Below are 20680 nucleotides of genomic sequence, written 5' to 3'. Positions count from 1 at the left end.
GCGTGCACACAACATACTTGAAGCACAAAACCGGTTTAGCATGCGACTGGGACACACGACTGAGTCTCGTGTGCCAAGCTCCAGAGAACTGTGTCTTTTAACAGCCCTTAACTAGTTATTAGCATATTTCCTACAGTCCTTGAACCTGTCATCTGACGCATGGGAAGACGGTGTGTGTGTGTATGTGCGTGTGTGGAGGCTGATTGTAGTCTCTATGTTGCAGCGTTCATAAATCTCAGCTCAGCCAATAGGGAGGCTCCTGTTAATCCCAGTTGGGTAAAAAGCCGCTGTGCGTCCGGAGGAGGCTCTAATCTGAGCAGAGAGGCGGAGAGGAAGACAGAGGACTGGAACTTTCTGCTGTGGACATGTCCGATGCTCTACAAACACTTCCCATCACTTCATCGCATTTAGGAGCTTTCTGAAACTTGTCCCAGAAGAGGAGACGCTGTCTGTGTTTTCCACACCTTCATCCACACTCACATCACCGGGTCTTCTGGGGGATTGCCGCTCATCGTATTGTCGCCTACACACTCTGTGGACATCCCGTCGAGTCCGGTCGTCATGTCCTCCGGTGATGCCTCGGAGCAGAGTCGGCGAGTCAGCGTGCTGTCTTGGGATCAGGTGCGGCGGTTGGACTCCATCCTGGGCGAGAGCGTCCCGATCCACGGTCGCGGAAACTTCCCCACGCTGTCCGTGCAGCCCCGGCAGATCGTCCAGGTGAGACTCGCACATCCATCCCACTGTCTTTGAGTGTCTTTATCACACCTCTAAAATAAAGTGTCCAGGAGCGCACATGATGAGTAGGGGAATAAAAGTTGTACTTTTTTTTTTTTTTTCAGGTAATCATGTAACTTTCATTAGTTTTACTTGCTGTGGTGGACATACTGTGTTACGTCAGGCATAACTTCTTTTTTTTCCAGCTTTTTTTTTTAGTACTTCCTGAGTGAGATACACTTTAACATACACTGTGTGACTTCGATGCACATCACAGGCATGTCATTTCAATGGAGACAGCTCCGAATAATGCAAAGATCGGATCAGGTTGAAGAAATTCATGTGTGTCTAACCCCAAGACACACATTCCAATACACACAACGTTGCGTAAATTAGCAGTAAGTGGAAACCTGTGCTTCAGATATCACCCTGGTTCCAAATGAGTTGAGATACCGTGCAAAATGTAAATAAAGACAGAAAATAATGTTTACCGACAACTGTTTTACAAAGTGAAGCCCATGTAGTAACATCCTTCATACTATCATGCGTTCACAAAGTGGTGAACCTCTCTCCATCGTTGCTTGTGAACGACTGAGCGTCTCCAGGATGCCCCTTTCATACCCAATCATGATACTATCACCTGTCACCAATGTACCTGTTTACCTGTGGAATGTTCCAAACAGGCGTTTTTGGAGCATTCCACATCTTTCCCAGTCTTTAGCTGCTGCTGTCCAAACTTGTTTCAAACATGCTGCTGCATCAAATTCAGAATAAGCAGATCTCTTTGTTCTGTTTTCAGCTGAGTATGCATCAACAAGGATTAGCAAATGATCCCGTTCTCTTTTATTTGTTTTACTGTGTCCCAACTTCTTTGGAATCAGGGTTGCAATAATCAACCTGTTAATAGTCAGCTGATTGTATGTACAGCAGTCTACAGCCTGATTATGTCTCTGCACTGGTGGAATTTTCTGCATGCTGTCACATAAATAAGATTTTATCGCATGTATGTATGTACATGCTCAGATCAACGCTTTTCAGCGGATGTTTCTAAAAAGGAAATCCACTTGTTGCTCTCACGGTGTGGATAAAATGACTCCTTGCTTCTGTCTTCCACGTGTTGACACACAGATTGCTGCTGCTTTTCTGAAACACATTTGTGCAGTAGTAGGGATTTGTGGCAGAGCTGATTCCACTCAAAAAGTCATTTGATCACTCATACTCTTAGCACTGACACAGGAGTCAGGATGATCTAACACTATGACTGCAGTTTTCCACTAGCTCACTAATGCTTCTGCTCCTTCACAGCTCTTGTGTAAATGAGCGAGAGATAATGACCGAGTTCCAGTATATCTACCCGAAATGAAATGTAAAGGCAGTTGCCTGAGCTGCAATTTTCCTGGACATTATTTCAATGTCTTTGCCTGTAATCCAGATTTCACTTCAGTGATTCATATTTTCTGTGGTGATCGTGGGGAAGAAAGACCCTCGCAGACTCAACATTTCAAAGGCCCCTGTAATCAACGAGGCCCCAATCATCCGCACTCAACATCCCCACTAATGTCTTTCCTTCATTACAGTCCTGAAGACAACAGGGACCCCAAGCATTTTTTTCTTTCCACGGGCTACAGTACGCTTTGAGAAAAGCGGCTTTTGGAAAGCAAGCCCACGGGTTACCGAATATCTGATGAGAGGCACCAACGGTTTCCCTCTGTCTCCAGTATCTGTCCTGTTTGATGGGTAACATGTGAGCGTGTTATTTTAGTAATAGAGTTGTTTTTTTGTATGTAACCCGGAGATTCTCAAGAAAACAAGTTTGTTGGTGAAGTTTGAATTAGCAGTGAAAAACACTGAAAATAAAAGAATATTTTCAGATCTAATTGTGCGTATTCTACCCAGTTTTAGGATAACGCCAGCTGCCGCCATTTGAAACAGTCTCCGTGTCTCAGGTAGACGGCTCTGTCAGGTGTCTATGCTAATGCTAAGATCACAAATGACCAAAACTACAATTTTTTTGATGCTTTGGGACATTTCTTGGAAATTAGATCTGACCATTTGTGAATTTCATTAGCATAGACTGATTTGAAAAGTCTGACCATTATTTTGACAAACAAAAAAAAAAAGAAAAGAAAAAAAAGCAGACGCTGTGCTCCCTGTTATGGAATATGTCAAGCAGGTTTCAAGTCTCTGCAAGTTGATTTTCATACCATATGGGCATGAATGGAAACCAGTGGCTGCCTGGAAGGAAGGAAAAACACATTCAGATCTAATCCACGATGATATGTTTTGGAAAATGGTTGACAGTAATGTGAGGTATCCGTGATTCATGGTAAATGGGCTAAAACATGCGAAACCACCAGTCTGCTCCTTTGCTGTCATTTTGTTTAAGCCACCAGACAGATCTGTCTACCTGAGGCAGATAGAAATGATTTTGGAGCCAAATGTGTCACTACATACTGGGTAAGGTGACCAAAGGATCACACTCCTAAAGGGTCAGAGGAGCCCCCCCCTCATGGCGGGTTTGTCTGAGCGCCACATTTGAATACCATCTGTTTGTGGTCTGGTTGTGAGTGAGCCATGGGAGCAATGAAGGAAAGCTTTTACTGTCACTTACACCTCTGTGCTCTCCATTTCATTTAATGTTGATGATCATCAGCCCACAGTCAGAGAATTTGGTGACCCTAAATGTTCCCTTTGGAGGCTATATCTCCAGAGGCCCCATGTGCATGATGGTAGACACAGAGATCTGACTTGTGTGTCATAGTTTTGTCATTTGTTGAGTGGGTTTGTGCCGATGGGTTTTTGTTCATCATCTTGCTAAGCCAGCCAAGAGTTGACGCTGTTATTCCAGTTCTGCAGGCTGTCATATATAAACTGAACTGTTATGTTTACAGTACATGTTTGAGAAAGGTCCCATCTCTGCTTTAATCATTACGCTTTTAATTTTTTCCAAACTGGAAGTAGTACTCCACCTTCCCGGATGGTAGAAAGTGGCCTGGGTTTGAGGCAGAATGTGGAGACTGGATTAGTGCCTGTAATAACACTGGGCTTGTGGGTCAGGCTTGACAACGTATCACTGTGGTAAGTGAAGACCAGTCGCCTGACTCCTCTGTGGCCCCCACCAGGCTGTAAACCAACTCCTCACTGGGCTATTGTTGGGAAAGAGCAACACGAAGACACCACATGCCCCATTGCTCCCTAGAGGAGGTAACCTGCGAGCATTCAGTTTAGACTGATGATTTTCATTAGACAATTTGCGTTCAAATTTTCTGCAGTTCGGGGATGTTTTAGCTGTTTCCCCCCAGCTAAACACGCTAGACTTCATCTTGCTCCTTAATGCACGGATCTAAAATGGGTCTTCTCAAGAAAGCAGATGAGAAATGCTGAATTTCTGACAAAGAGGAAGCTGAAGGGATTACTGTAAAGTACAGCAGGTGAGGCCAAAGAGAAATTGCAACATCAAAAAATACCTTCCTCATCTTTGTTCCTTTAATGTGCTTTGTTGTCCGTGGCTTCAGCTCAAACAGTGCAGTGCTGATAGTATGTCTTTGACTGGATTATTCATTGATGAAACTGAAACCAAATACGATCTGTATTTATAATCTGTATTCTTTAAATATGACCACCTCTGGATTAACAAAAGATAAAGATAACAATAATGGCTCAGCATTCTCCTTTGAAACAGTTCTTGTTGTGAAATACAATTTACAAAAGTAAAATTATTCTCGTACCTGAATAAATAAAACATGAAAAATCAGAATAATTTAAAAATTTAGGGTGCAGTGGGTATATTTGAGGGACTTGGGCTTGTGACGTTAGAATTTAACATCCTGGTTATGGTCATTTAGGGGCCCTTGGGCTACAGGGGCACTCAGCCATGCAGGGAATAACTTGATTCTACTATTAAATCAGGAAACACTATCGCAGCTCTCACATATATGAGGAGGATGACTGTTCTCACCATACCTCTCCCTGTCACAAGTTTTATCTTGGCTCACGAATTTAATACAACAAAAGTTTCTCCAGATGGGTTCCTTGGATGAAATCGCATTCAATAAAGTTTTTTTTAGGCGTTGAAGACGTTAAAAAGTCTTTGAACCCTTGAAGCAGATAAACAATTCCTTCATTGAAAACATCCATCTCACAGTGGTGTAATAGCGTCATGTTTCAGCCCGTGACTCACTCTGGTCTAAGCACGCAGGTGAAATGACCACCCGTGCCCTGGAAATTCAAGGAAGCTTTTCAAATCAGAGGAAAAACCATCATCATCCCCCCACTGCCTGCCAAGCTACTGTACGACTGACTGGCTGGGTTAGTTTTGGAGTGAATGCGAAGGTCAGGGACTCATAACTCCTCACTCGCCGTCGCCATTTCCTTGGCAGAGGGATCATCTGAATCACTGCCCAGAGCTCTCATTGGCGTCCAGGGGACTATGGGCTGGTAAATGGCTGGGTCATTTCAAACTGCCATAATAAAAACACATTCAGGCCGCAGTTTAAATGAAATACTCAAGGAAACGATTGAGACTGGAGAAGGAAAGTGGAGAGACTGTTATGTGTCGCCAAGGCGTTGTCAACACCAGACCGTCTGGTGTGTTTGCGGCTCTTTTTACAAGGCTTTTTTGCTCGAACGTCGGCGGAAGTGTCTCCCTCCGCTCGGCTCACCAGGTGCTCGTGCGTCATGTGGGAAATGTTCTAGCCTGTTTTATGAGTGCTGAAGGACGGGGAAGGTGGGGGTGGCAGAGCTGTGTTTCCTCATATGCTCCGTTCAGGACCCCCAGACAGGCAGGTTATGGCGTGCTGTTAACTTGGACCAACTGTTTAAGTGTGAGGTCAGAGCAAATACTGCTGTGGGTTTCCCTTGCTGGATGGTTAAAGAATCCCTTCTGCAGTGTTGTCCAGTGCCCTGTGAAACCTTGTGTGATTTCACCATACAAAGCCGGAGTGATGTGCTGCCTTTGCTTTCTTGCTCCTTAATGCACACATAAAAATCGGTCTTGCATTTGTGGAAAGAAAGCCAATGAGAAATGTTGAACTCCTGACTATGAGGAAGCTGAAGAGGTTACTGTGAAACACAGCAGGTGAAACCAAAAGGAGAGAAAATACATTGCAACATCAAAAAAAATACCTTCCTTGTCTTACTTCCTTTAATCTTCTTGTGGTTTTCATGGCTTTAGTCAGTAACAACAACAAGAAAATATATAAGAATATCAGATAGAGAGTAGAGATAGTAGATTGTAGAGCACCACTAAAAAGGGATTTGTTATTTGAAGCCAAGATCATACATAATACTGTCAGTATCTCAGTCTCTAAAATAAACAGTTATAGGATTACCTGGTGGATAGATGTCTGTCTACATTTACTGACAGACGGCAGGACAGTGTGGCTCAATGAAAGTTTTTTTTTTTTGTACCGAACAGCTGTGTTTTGGATTTCTTCAGAATTGGCCTTGTTTGGCTGTTTTTCTCCTCTTTGTGTCATTTGAGTGATGCAACAGACAGGAAGCATAAACATCTCAGCTGTCTGGAGCTCAGCAGTTTCCCCAAACATCACAGCAGTGCAACATGGTGGTGTTTTTCCTTGCCAAAGAGTGTTTAGATGACAGCAATATGGTCATGTTCTCTCAATATGATCATGGGCCACAAGTTTAAAAGTTCACGGCTGAGCTGTTCTTTTTTGAAGTTCAGGGCCTCTTACAGCAGACACGCACTGACTTGTCATTTCCACCGTTTATCTCTGTTGTGCTGATGTTGCTTGTGCCTCACATATGGAGAGATAAGTCTAAATCAGGCATTCAGCATTAGGGGTGTGCTGAATAGCATGTATGGCATTGTCAGACTCAGGCAACAGGATCGGTCATGGTAAACAACACCATCCTCTGAGTGGAAGATCACAGCCTATAAGCAGCCACTTTGTTGACAAAGTGTCTTTAAGTAGGATACTGAAAATCTGCCTGCTCCAGGAATCTGCCACTGGCTCTCCATGACTCTGCATGTAGCCTCTGCATTTACCTGCAGTTAACCCTGCAGCGTTTTTTTTTTTTTTAGTATAAACTGGTTTCTTATATAAACACATTTTTACTTCAAAATTCAAGAGGTCAAGAAACGTTTGACTAAATGCTTCAATTTATCATTGGTATTCGTGTTGCTACCAGCTTGTGAGAGGCAAGCACATACACATCCATAAATGTATGAAAACCAATTTATTATTTTTTTAATTCATACTAAACTTGTGATGTTGTAATTAGTTTTCTCCACCCTTGTACAGCCATCAACCCGAATGAATACGATATCAGGGAAAGTGCACTGAAATCAACCTTAACAGTGAAATAAGCCAGCGTTCATGTCTCATAATGCCTTCTGTTAGTACTGTCATTAGATTGAATTTGTTCCCCTCATGTTATGTTATGTTCGAATGACAATGAAAAAATGGAGGAATTCTCAGGAGGAGCAACAGAAGATGGATCCCTCTCCCAGGATGGACAGACATGTCATAGATATTGTGTACAGAATAGAGTTAAAAGCCACAATGTATACAGATGTTGCACATGTGTTTTTCTGTGTCAGCCTCTTCTGATTGTTATCTTTTTGTGAATATCCATTACTTAGTTTTTCCTCCATCTCTATATCTTTCAGGTGGTCAGGGCTCGACTGGAGGAGCGGGGCGTGGTGGTACGTGATGTCAAGCTGAACGGCTCAGCAGCCAGCCACGTGCTTCACCAGGACAATGGCCTTGGCTACAAAGACCTGGACCTGATTTTTGGCCTGAGTCTCACTGACGACAAAACCTTCCGTTTGGTGAAGGACGTGGTGCTGGACTGCCTGGTGGACTTCTTGCCTGAGGGGGTTTGCAGGAACCGAATCACAGCCCTTGCCCTGAAGGAAGCGTACGTGCAGAAACTGGTCAAAGTTTGCAATGAGACAGACCGCTGGAGCCTCATCTCGCTGTCCAACAACACCGGCAAGAACGTGGAACTGAAGTTTGTGGACTCCCTGAGAAGGCAGTTTGAGTTCAGTGTTGACTCCTTTCAGATCACTCTGGACTCATTGCTGCTCTTTGATCGCTGCTCAGAGACGGCCATGTCTGAGACATTCCACCCTACAGTGCAGGGGGAGAGCATGTACGGAGACTTTGAGGAAGCTCTGGGCCACCTTCTCTCCAGGACTATCGCCACCCGCAGCCCAGAAGAGATCCGGGGTGGTGGGCTGCTCAAGTACTGCCACCTGCTGGTACGTGGCTTTCGGCCTTCCTCTGAGGCTCAAATGAAACAGATGCAGCGCTACATGTGCTCGCGCTTCTTCATCGACTTCCCTGACATAAGCGAGCAGCAGAGGAAACTGGAGGCGTATCTGCAGAACCACTTTGCGGGCATAGAACACAAGCGCTATGAGTATCTGGTGACGCTGAGGCAAGTGGTGGACGAAAGCACTGTTTGTCTGATGGGCCACGAGCGCAGACAGACACTGGCACTTATTTCTGCTCTGGCGCTGCGTGTTATGGCCGAACAGAACGCTATCCCTGCCCTGTCCAACATCACCTGCTACTACCAGCCTGCTCCATATGTCAGAGATGTCAACTTCAGCAATTACTATGTGGCACAAGTTCAGTCCCCCATGGCTACATGCAGTAGCTCTTATCAAACGTGGCTGCCTTGCAGTTGAGCAAAGACTTTTAGATGTCTGGAGAGCTTTTGGTTTTTTACTTTACATTGATGGAAGCTGAACATTCATTTGAGTGCTCGGTACCTCTGTAGCAATGGGCCTTTTTTGGTTTGACGCCCATCCTGGACAAAAGGAACTAATGTATGTTTTGTTTTGTTTTTTGACAAATCTTATATCAAAACCATTCCACTAAGTTATATTGATTAATACTGCTGTAAAAAAAAAAAAAAATCTCATTCGAGCCATTACAGTTATACCTTTTTTTTTTTTATTCCGATGTTGTTTCATAGCCAATGTGGGCATGTGTGGAAAAATATGAAGGGTTGATATGTGACAGAGGAACTTTGCTAGTTCTGTTTCTTGTCAGATGGCGACTTGTATTGGGTCTTTAATGAAATGTAAATACTTGTTATGAAACCAGAAAGCTGTTTTTTGTTCTGTCTGTGGTTACAGCTGACCTGACTCGGAGGGAAAAAGGACCAAAGAAATACTTCCTTGTGTAGCACGACAAACAAAGACTGTATGTGGTTCCAAGTGCCTGAAACTGACCAATGTCTTTATAGTAGTTGCTATGTAAGAATTGCTTTTGAAACTTTTTCATCCAGGTTACTGTACGTTTCTATATCCAGGGTCAGGGTATTTGTTTCTAAATCATTAAAAAATGTCAAAAATGGAAAGATGTGGTACATTGGTCTTTCTTTGCACTTTCTCCAAAGTTCCTAGAAGTAAGATAAGGACAAACTGTTTTATGCTCCAGTTGACTCAAATTAGTCTGGAGATGTGCGTCATGAATGCAAACTCTATCTCCATTCCCTGTATCTCACTGTCTCAGTTTCTGTGTCTCGAAAGATCTCCCTGCATCTCTCTTCCACTATCTTTCTTCATCACACACAAACTCCTCAGTGTGTTGTCTGTGTTCCATCAGCCAGACACCAACTGGCCTGACACAAACACTTACTTGTTCAAGCACCGTGCATCCCCCCCCCGCTCCCAGAGACGGATTCCCCTGAGCCTGAGCCCTATACATTAGCCATTTCCTTCCACTTGTGCATCCGACAAGGGGTTTCCTTGGCCTCTTTCAGCAAGGGGAGATCGCTGTTGCTTGTCTTGGATGAGTTGAGCTCTTAGGGGGCAGCTGAGGACCAGGTGGTGAAATGGGCTTGCTGGCTTTTCAGCAAATGTAATGATGCATTCCAGTGCTTCATATCCTGGATAATCAACAGTTCAGTATTTCATCCTCAGTTAGACCAACATTTCTCCTGCAATGACATTTTATCCAAATTACTTTTGCATGGGGGATGACTTCTTGAGATTTAGTTGAGCATGAAATATAGCCGGGACACACCTGCTCACTAATGCTCTTGACGGAGACAGAAAGCATTCACAATGCTGGAACACTTGAGGGAAGTGCTCACTGATTTTAAAGAAGTTCATTTGGAAGGAAAGTGTCTGTCAGAATGATTAAGGGGATGTGATATAAATGCGACAGGGGAAATTTCCCTCCCTGGGTTAGCTGTCAGACTTGTCTCCACACTGCTACAGATACACTCAAGGAAACATATGACACCCTTGGAGAGTTCCACTGGAATAAACACACATTAAAGTCACAACTGAGACAGAGCTTGTCAAATCTTTAACAAACCACTGATTTCAGCGCCTGGTGGCCAGACCTCAAGAGTCAACCAGAGAGCTGTGAGGAACATCTCTGGAAATGTCGAATATTAATTAACAAAGTACAGCAAGTTGTAAATGTGCTGCTGAGGGTTAATTTGCTCAAGATTAATCTCAATGAAACTGACAATTTAGCCATGCTAGCTGTGTGGCTTTATGGATGGTAATATCAGTCAGTTGCTCCACCACTTTGGCCCAGACTGAAAAAGCTCAACAACTATGGGTTGGTTTACCATGAAATTGGCACATTCATGCCCTTCTCAAGATTCATTGTAATAGTTGTAACGATCCCTTCATTTTCCCTCTAGCGCCATCATCTTGTCAAAAACCTCCAGAGCTGATGATATTCCTATCAGCCTCAGCTGTACTCTGTAGGTAGTGCTAACTAGCAAATGTTAGCATGCTAAACTAAGATTGTGAAGCTGGTAGAATGCTAACATTAGCATTCAGCTCTTTTCCTTCTGTGCCAATGTACAGCCTCACAGAGCGGCTAGTGTGGCTGCAGATGCTAAGTCTTGTTTTTACATAAAAAGTACACGCTGAAGGGTTTTCTAAGTCACGCACCTTAGATTTAAGGCAAGGTGGCCACAGTTTTGTTTTTCCTGGACAAATACCACAGATAAATCTGACACCGTGGTAAGCACTGTGGTTCATAGTGTTCCACAGCGCACACCAGCTCTCAGCAGCTTGGCCTTCTCACCCCCCACTCTTCTACGTGGGTGGGCCATTCAGGGTTTGACTCCCACCACAGCCATTGGAGCTCAAAAGGTCCCGTTATCATTTTTTCTCTCTGTTCTGTGTCTGTCTGCTGTGAAGAGTAATCTCTGTCTGACGATCACAGTGCGCATGTTGTTCAGGGATGCAGTGGGTTTGCATGTCAGCTGATTAGATTTTGGGTATGTCTTCTTTAGCGGTGACTGATACCTCCTGGGGGATGATGGGAAGGGTCAGGATGAGCGCAGAGCCAAGAGTGGTCTCCAGTGTAACAAACTGTTCACTGTTGTCAACTCTCGGTTCCTTATCTGGGTATATTGGCTGCCTGGGGAGATTGTAATAGAAAAAATAAATTTGTCCTCAGATGAGATGCTGCATGGGTGGCTGAATCTTGTCAAACACACATGAACGCAGTGAACTTCAGAGAGCATACTTAAAGGAAGACGTTTTTTATCATGGGAGGTGGAGTTTGGGGGAAATTAAAGGGGAAGTCAACAAATCAAAAAACATATTCTATATCAAAGACAGCGGTGAAAACTACGCTTTCCCAGTGTCAGCTACCACCATCCAAATTAACTTCCATAAAAGTACCACATGTCCAAAAATCTGCGATTGAGATGTAATAAAAACAAATAAAATTCTTCTGTTCAAGAATGATTGAATTGGATTTAAACTAATTTCAGTCTTTACAGCTGAAGAATGAAGGAAGTGGTGCTAAAGTTTTCTCATAAAGCTGTTTTACTGGACTGGGTGGCATTGCTCCATCCATCATCATGTCGTTAGCAAACGATTCCCAGGAACTCACAAGATTTCTATTTGGAGGATCTGTGGATATTCAGAGAAGGCTTCACCATGGTGATGTTTATTTGTTGTCCTGAAATGCACAGACGCTGCCTGTGCCATACAGAGGGCAATAAAAGCTTTGTATTCACCTTGGCTTTTGGTGCATTTTTCTGTACCACAAAATGAGATAAAAACACATTTATTGGGCAATGTCTATTAGAAAGAGCGAAAATTCAAGACATTTATGTGAAAGTGTAAAAATCTAGTATCAACAAAACTCTTAGCACATGTATTCACCCTATGCATGCTCACTTGGGCTTGATGCTCCTATTATCAAACCCATGTGATTCGTGCTCAGTAGATTTTGAGCAGTCAGAATCTGAGGTTGACCTTGGAAACAGCACCTGAGATAATAATCTCACTGGAACTGAAAATCACGTGGATTATAATTTATACTGCAATTGCTCAACATTTTGAACATCTTGAATTCTATGACATGTACTGATATAATCAAATACTCCAGACCAGCTACTAAATGCACCTTGTGGTAGATCGTCTTCTCAACTACTATTTGAACAATGAATTGTTAAATTCAGATTTTGAGTACATTTACTTCAGAAAATTCCTCCAATTCCATCTTTTCTCACTAAGCTTTCTCACTAAGTCTCCCTTAAATGTATATGAAAAGACATTTTAAGTGTACAGTCTATTCCATTTTTTAATACAAGAGCATGTGAAACATGTGGAAGAACTTTAAATCCAGTTCCTGTAGTCACAAAGGGAAATAAAATGACAGTTTTCTACTGTGAGACTACAGAGAAACCAATGCAGGTCAACTTTTTATTCTGTAATTTGAAATTCTAGGTCAATTGGACAGAAATGAAATCTCACCAGACTCCCCATAAAGGCCAGCTCAGTGATGAATCAATCAACAAAGTCAAGCAACTCATAATTTTCCAGGACTGACACACACTGTGTAATTCCTTCAGTAGCTGAATTTATTCTTCCAAAACAAGCAGAACAGAAATGTTCTTATGTGCATCCACTGCTCTCACCACTTTATTTGAACAAATTAGTGAGTAACCTATAATTTACAGGCAACATCACAGACGCTGCAGAGAAGGCTCGGTCTGTGTTTTCATGACAAATAAGGGCTGGAACACAGACGGCTCAGCACCAAATTCTGTTGAGTCACTCCCAGACTGAAAATAATGAACTGTATTTTTAAGAGAGAGTCCCAGACCACTGAGGGTGTAGACTATAAACAAAAAGAGACACCGTGTGAGCGCACGACACAATTTTGGGAAAGATTTGCTGAATGGAAATGTCACGTCTTGAAATGGCACAGAGGGTTTTTTTAATTTGTAATGGATGATTTCATCTCACACGCTTCCACACAGCTGCTGAAGTCAATGTCAGGGCTTCATCGAAAAGCAAAAAAATATATGCTTAATTCCAACATCTGCTCAGGCCAAACACCAGCCTGCTTTTCATTTGCTTTAGAGGAAGATGGGTGGGGGTGCACTCTTCCCTTACCCGACCAGCTTCCTGACAGCCACAGTAAACACTGGCCCACTGAAAGGTCACACTGTTTGTCACCCTTGGGCCCCTGCGAGGAGCTCTCCTCTCATAAATATTAATGGCCACTGTACCAAATGGGGCCACTGACTGTTAACAAGGGGTGTGGAGGATTGGAGGGAAGGCTGTTCCTTTTAACACTGCGAGAGGCTCCTCTTCTGTGGGGCCATGGGAAAACAGAGAGGGGAACCTGGAAAAGTCTGGCCCCTGCTCGTGGCATATGGATCTTCTTAGGCCAAAGTGACTGGAGCTCTGATCCCTCATGGCTTTGATTGCCAGGCGCTTACTTTGGCTCATAAAGTGAAATCCACAAGAGAAGACATTTTCACTGCTGACCACATCAGCTGTCCACTTGAGAATTGTATATTACTCCTAAATGACTATGATTACCCTCCATGCCCGACAGCCCTTCAATTCACCCAACATGGTTAATCCTGTATAGTGGGCCTTGTTTATCAGTTTCCCTCAGACAGCTTATATAACAGTGTTATATAATAATCTAAACCACATAGACCAGGTATACCATGCGTCCCCATGAGGTCCACTTCATATTACTCACAAACCCCCTCACTCTCAAAAAAAAAAAAAAAAAAAAAGAGAGAGAAAAAAAAAGCGCCTCAGCACATCTGGTTGTCCGCTGATTTCAATCGCAGCCAGATGATACACAGACAGCAGCCAGGATGGGCAAAAAGAAGCTTTGTTTTGGTCCAAGACAACCATGAGTGTGCAAACTGGGGATAAAAAATGGGAAAACTTTGGATGGATGTTTGCTTGATTTGGAATTAGTCAGATTTCAATAAAATGTCCCAACCTTTCATTACTTGGCATTCCTGAGCATGAAATATGCTCTCTCTGAAACCCCAAAAGAAATCATGCAGGTAAGTGTGTGTGTGTAAGATTTCACATGACACCCTTTGCATCAACGGATCCTGATGGAATTTGGGAGGTATAAGATGTGTGAGTCGACTCGTAAAACATCAGGTTGAAAAATGTATTATTTTAAGCATACTGCATGAGCCTCCTGCCTGCTAGCACTGGGGCTCATTTTCCCCTCAACTGGACTTACCAGAGTTACAAGCTGTATATCAAGACTCACAAAGAGAAGCAACATTTCACTGGCAGTGTTGATATTGCCTTATGAAATACAGCTCAGCAGGCAATGGCATCAAGGCTCCATGCCGAGGAGGAAGCAGGGGAGGTTTGATGGATGAGCCACAAGGCAGGGGCTTCAGTTTGACTCGCTGTGAGCATGGAGGAATGACATCTGATCTGCCCAGGTGAAGAAGGACAGGCCTGCTTCTGTTTCCATCAGAACCTCCTGGGGGAAAGGTAAATCTCATCTTCTGTTCACATGTCAAATAAACTTGAAACTGTGAAGCTGCAGCAGATTGTCAGAAATGAGGTGTGAGACCTAACTCATTGATAAAGCCACGATGGATTCCTACAGTCCGTCCATAGCCAGGAATAAAGTCGTAAACGAAGAGAGAGGAAACTATAAACTCCAGCTGGTGATGATCATAAGGTAAACAGACAATATATGCAATCAACTGTGCTCCTCGAAACACACTGAAGTAATAACTGTGACATTTTCATATGCACAAAATCTGGTTTACTGCTCTTGAGGGCCAGCTGAAATGAAGCAACACAAAATGAATACAGACAGGTTGTGAAGGCTTCTTCTCACTGTGCATGAGACATCCATGGCTGAACAGATGAAAAAAGCACCATCTACAGACTCTCACAGTCTATGGAAAACAAAGTCTCACAGTGTGATCCTCACAATTTTCATTGCACAAGTGATGTCTTGGACTTCCAAGACATCACTTGTGCAATGAGCACCAAAGATATTAAAAATATAATGCATTTACTTTCTTGCGGAGAATTCGAATTGTAGCACTCTCACATCTGTTCATAGTGCTGGAACCAAGAAGTGATTAGCCTAGCTTAGCATAAAGACTTGCAGCTAGCCTAACTCTGTCCAGTGACAAAATTGTTATGGTACATTAACTAATGTTCACTCCAACTCATTTTGAAAGAGCAACAGCCAATGGTGAAACTGAGTGACTAAGCGAATGGCGTAACTTCAACATTGGCTCAGTCTCTCATATGTTCCACTGGCATGTTACAGTACATATGCACACAGTACATATCTTACTCTGTTCTAAACAGAGCAGAGTGGGAGAGACATGAGGGAGAGCACACAGTTAAAGCACTCTAATAACAGTCTGACCATACTCTCAATACAGAGTAAGTATAAAGGAGAGACATCCTGCAGATAGAGACGTATGAGAGCTGGGGGAAGTAATAGTTAAAATATATGAATGGAAAGTGTTGTTCTTGCTATGCTTTTTTTGATTTAAACGCAGCTTAACCATGACATATGTTATGCTACTTCAGCTCACTTTAAGAACCTAAGTAGCATATCACATGCAGATGAACAGAAAATTGCAGATGAACATTTAATATCCAGTAATTCACAGCACAGATGTTACCACCGACTATCTGTGCAACAATTCGGCTGCCATGTAGCACAGTGATCAGCCATATAGTGTGTTTCAACCTAAGTCTTGTTGAACCTTGGATCGAGCCAGGCTGAGTATTTCCCCCTCCATCTAGCCGTTGTGCTGAACTAAACTAGTATCTTAATGGCTCTAAACAGTGGCAGCTGTTGTCTCCTGCTTTAAGTCTTTGTGCTAAAATAAGCAAATTTAGCTCCACACTTAAGGCACAGGCATGTGAGCAAGTAATGAATTAGCATATTCTCTAAAACACCACACTATTGAACTCCAAAACACACTGAGCTGTGAAGAATGTGGAGATTATTTCCTCAACTGCATAATTCAGACAATAAAAAGGTTTGCGAACAGTTTAGGCTAATTAACAAGCAGCTTACTGGTGAGGGTCTCAGTTAAGTGTCACTAAACTTCTCATAAGGGAAATGGTGTGTTATGATCAAATTGCTGCCTGTTTCCAGCCATGCCTACTTCTATTTGTTAGAGTGGATACTTTTCTTTGTGTGCACAAAGAATGTTTTTCCCTCTTTAAAGATATGCTCATGTTCTAAAACAAACAGCCCTGGCTGATGGTGATGAGTTAGTATCAGTGTTCATATCATTTGACAAACAGAAGAAGCATGCGAGAGGAGATGGGGAGGTGTTACCTGCGTGTCAGCTCCCACACAGTGACTCACTCAGATTAGCTGAGTCATAATCACTGCTCTCTGTCTAAATGATTGACCTATTTGCAGCTTGACAAACACAAACACAAACACATGAGTTTCTGTCCCTTGTTATTTATGTGTGATGTTTATGTTATTAGATATTATTGAATTTAATTTGACGGTTGGAAGCGTGTCTCAAACCAGTCTGTCCAATAGAGAGAGTTGGATTTCAGATACAAGGGAAGATACTGGTTCATTGAACACTGGGACACTTGTCAGTGGTCTCCAACATCATTCTGAAACAATGCTTATTATTAACATGATGTAAACACCATAGCTCTACAACAGCTACAACCCCAAAAAGTCTGGATTTTTCCTGAGCCCATGTAATCTCCTTTATACAATCATGTGTTCACAAAGTGATGAACCTCTCTCCATACTTGCTTATGAATGACTGAGTCTTTCCAGGATGCCCCTTTCATACCCAATCATGATACTACCACCTGTTACCAGTGAACCTGTTTACCTGTGGAATGTTCCAAACAGGTGTTTTTGGAGCGTTCCACAACTTTCCCAGTCTTTAGTTGCTCCTGTCAAACTTGTTTCAAACGTGTTGCTACATCAAATTCAGAATGAGTAGATATTTACAAAAATCCATGAACCTGATGAGGTCAAACATTAAATATAACGTCTTTGTACTGTTTTCAATTGAGAATATGACAAAAATGGTGAACAAATTATCACATTCTCTTACACTATAGTTTAACATATGTAGCTGTAAAGATAAAATACTGTTATTTTTCATTTTTATTTATGTGCCTTTATTTTCAGAAGGAATTGAAGCACATGTTTAGTGTCTTTACTGGCCGAACTGAGCACTGAGAGCAAAGATTCACTGCTTTTCAGGAACTTTAACCAAAAACAAACCTGAAGGTCTGTTATTTTTTGCCACTTTCAACCACATCTCATGGCCTTTATCAGTTGAGTATGTACGTTCACTCTTGATATTAGAAGCAGTAGCTTGGAAAAAAATTCACCTCAACTGAAGGTCCACTCGCTAGCTTTTACTGGGGCTTTCAACCACGTCTCATGGCCTTCATCAGTGGCTCAGGTGTGAACAGGGGCAGTAGGCCACTTGAGGGGGCATGAGGGGGCCATTATGCTTGTTAATGAAATGATCAGAATGCATCCCCCTTGTTAACCTGCCATCCGCCCTCTCCATTCCCTCGTAGCAGAGAGAGTGCAGGAGCATAGGGGTGGTTTAGCTGAGTTTAGTTTCATCTCCAGCCATCCTCGCCTCCCTTCTCTCCTCTCTCTCCTCCACCACCTCTGCACATTCATCCTTTTTCCCCTTTCTCTGATTGATCAAATATTTGCTCTTCTTGGGCCCCGGCCTGTTTATTTTCTGGAGTGTGTTTTCAGCAGTGGTCGGGCCTGTGCAGTGGCTCAACAGTGCCGTCTCAGACATGCCAGTGTTTGGCTTAGCGGCTGGGGACGGAGGCTGGGCCGGGTCTGGTGCTCTGAGTGTGCCGGCAACATTGGCTGTTCTCCCTTCGCTGGGCAAACTGGGCCTGTGAGCCTCACACTGTGTCCATTCACTCTCCCAGCACACACAGAATAGAGTATGGATTGTTTGGAGGCCAGTGGCAATGCCAGGAATGCTGAGCCCGAGTTCCTCTCTGGGAAAAAATGGTATTTGGTTCTCTGTTTCTTTCTCTCTCTCCCTGCCTTTGAAAGGTTGCAGCAGTCTGATGAGAGGGATCACTAGGTGCATTAGCCGACCTGTTTCCTCTTTTCTGCAGATTCCAGACTGGCCAGTCAGAGAGGGCCTCCCAGCCAGAGGAATCCTAAGGAGAGCCACTGCCTTCCACATTGGTATTTCCTGACCCAGTCCCACATCCCAAGTGGTTCATTGACAGTTTGAGCAATGAAAAAACAGAAAACTACAGATAGGTGACAAATGAAAGGATGAAAGTGCCTTAGTAAGGTCTTGAGCCATCACAAGCTGCAATAACAGGTTTAATGCTGCTTGACCACTATATACTATAATTCCTCACACTGGTGCAAAATCTTCAAAACATGTTAAATATTGATATCTGGTGACTGTGAAGGTCATTTTATATGACTTACGTAACATGTTTTCACAGTTAAGAACCCATCAGTATAGGGACGCATACATACAATGTTTAATATTGGAGAAATACAGTGACATACAGTGACAGCTGCTTACTGGCTCAGAGCACTTACATTTTTGCTCCTAATCGGATCTGCAAGGATGCTGCATGCATATTATCATTTTCATTTTCTTCAGTGAACACAGGACGAGGATCATCTCTGACTTAAACAGTTCTGCCATATGCAAAACCACGATCGAGGAGGCGATACCTGGAGGTCTGATTCTGTCAGTCTCAATCTGGAGCTATGCGTGACTGTGTGTCCACATAACATCTTAGCCACTGCACCCTGCAAATGTAATAAGAGCTGAGGGGTCAGAGAGGATATGAAACACACTCCAAAAGTCATCAGAGGAGAGATCATAAATCTGGAGATGTTGAAAAGCAGAAATAGGTGAGTACCTATTTATTAATCACCACTGAAACATTCTGAGGTGCGAGTGATATCAGGTGGAAAAGGGATTTTCATTCAGTTGAGTGATTTTTTTACATCCCAGAAGACTGTGTATTAATGTACCTTCCCAGCTTTGTAAACAACAAAACTGAGTCCAATTTCAGCAAGTTACACAAGTGTGGGATGAACTGAACATTTCCTCAAGTTCAATAAATGCAGGCACCAAGGGACCAAGTGGAGAAGCTGGTAGGAAAGTGCTGCAGCATCCAAAACCTTTTTGGTTTATCAGGTTGATTTTAGAAAAGGTGCTAATGTTTGTAGGATTTTCAAGAAAACAAGGCAAAGACTTCACCAATTCCTTGTGGACTGTTGTCAGCTTCTTGTGAAATTCTGCTTTCTGTGTGTCTGCACATGCCAGAGGAAATCCCCAAAGAGAATCCCATTCCTTCCTCCTACAAAGATCCTGTACTGTCCTCTGAGAACATTCTTAGCAATAACTAATGAGCAGATAACTTCTACATATCTGTGGTCTCACTACAAGCTGTCATGAACATGTCAGCTGAACACAATCACAACAAAAAAGTTAGTTATGCAGTCTCATTTTCAGTCCGAAAATCTTTCAAGTGGAGCCAGAGGGGGAAATCATTCCGCTGGAAACAAGTACTCCAAACAGATTTTTCTCAAACTATGGCAAGGTAGGATATTTCTTACAAAACATTTCAGCTCTCAAATCGTGTCAGAAAAAACCCTGCTTGGCTGGTTGGTAGCCACTGTTTCACTGGAACCTCAGTGGGTGGAGCTTTAGAGACGCTGCCTTTTGTTTGTCTCTCTGCATGGTAGATATCAAAGGAACAAATAGCAATGGATAAAATAACAGGAACAAACTGGAAAGGAACTTCCTTCACCTCTGGTGGATCAAGTTCTACTTGAAATGCAGACATTAGCATCAACGCTGTCTGTGTTTGGTGGAATCCACACTGCAGGTGTAACTTCGTGCAGCATTTAAGCACTAAAAATATTCCTCTGAGGAGTGGAGACCAAAACAGAGCTAAAAGGAGAGTGAATATTGGACTTACAGGTGGCCAAAGAAATTAATGCTAATGTCTGCTGTACGTGTAACTTGGCATCTGTTTGCCAACATGTCAGCCAGAGCACTAAGTCAGAAGGCCTATTCTGTTTATGGCTTGAAGGTTAGCCATAATGTCCATCTCAGGGGCTACTTTCTGTGTTTACTTTGGTAAAGACTCGGAGACAAGCTCACACAGCTCAGTCTGAATCTTCGTTCCTCAAATCTCTGTAACAGAAGTGGGCAAGTGTAAAGTTAGCATAATCCATAAAGTCATAGTCACATTAATGGCAAACATACCAGGTTGAAATATACCGCAATGCTCCTTTAAGTTTGGAGCTGGAGTTTAGACTTGTTTATCTTAGATTAGCATAAAGAATTGTGGCACCGCAAAACAGGCACTCCAACAGTGAAAACAATATGCAACTCTAAAGCTAAAAGTAAAGAGAAATGTTTAAACGACAATGTGATGTTAGGAGCTACAGCAGTTCATCCCTCCACCAGCTACTTCACTCCAGCATTTCCATCTCTAGTGTGTGGACAATGAGGACACTTTTGTTTTTGTTCTCTGAACAGGCATAATGGTACCAAACCTGGCAACCTCACCGTGACAAGACATTGGAATGCTGCACCGTCACTGCACAAAGCTGTTTGCCAGGAAACACTTCCAGCAATTAATTCTTACTAAAACCGCAGCTGTTTTTATGTTTCGCTTTCTCTATGAGTTAAATTAAACAGGCACAGTGTCTTCATTAGCCAGGCTAGCTTC

At 42.9% G+C, this 20680-nt stretch overlaps 1 protein-coding gene across 1 annotated transcript; it reads left to right on the top strand.

Moving 5' to 3' along the window:
• The first annotated feature begins 280 nt into the window (after positions 1-280).
• On the top strand, positions 281-9048 carry tent5bb (terminal nucleotidyltransferase 5Bb). The gene is made up of 2 exons (XM_076755259.1): positions 281-717; positions 7346-9048. Exons 1-2 carry the CDS (start codon positions 562-564, stop codon positions 8369-8371), a joined length of 1182 nt encoding a protein of 393 aa, XP_076611374.1. The 5' UTR covers positions 281-561; the 3' UTR covers positions 8372-9048.
• Positions 9049-20680: the final 11632 nt, after the last annotated feature.

This window comes from Chaetodon auriga, chromosome 17, assembly GCF_051107435.1.
Source record: "Chaetodon auriga isolate fChaAug3 chromosome 17, fChaAug3.hap1, whole genome shotgun sequence".
Lineage (NCBI taxonomy): Eukaryota > Metazoa > Chordata > Actinopteri > Chaetodontiformes > Chaetodontidae > Chaetodon > Chaetodon auriga.
Note: the sequence above shows the minus strand (reverse complement) of the source record. Positions and strands in the feature narration are given on the sequence as shown.

Coding starts and splice junctions, on each gene's coding strand:
- tent5bb (XM_076755259.1), top strand. CDS start 562: ATGTCCTCCGGTGATGCCTCGGAGCAGAGTCGGCGAGTCAGCGTGCTG. Junction 718..7,345: donor AGCCCCGGCAGATCGTCCAG/GTGAGACTCGCA, acceptor TATATCTTTCAG/GTGGTCAGGGCTCGACTGGA.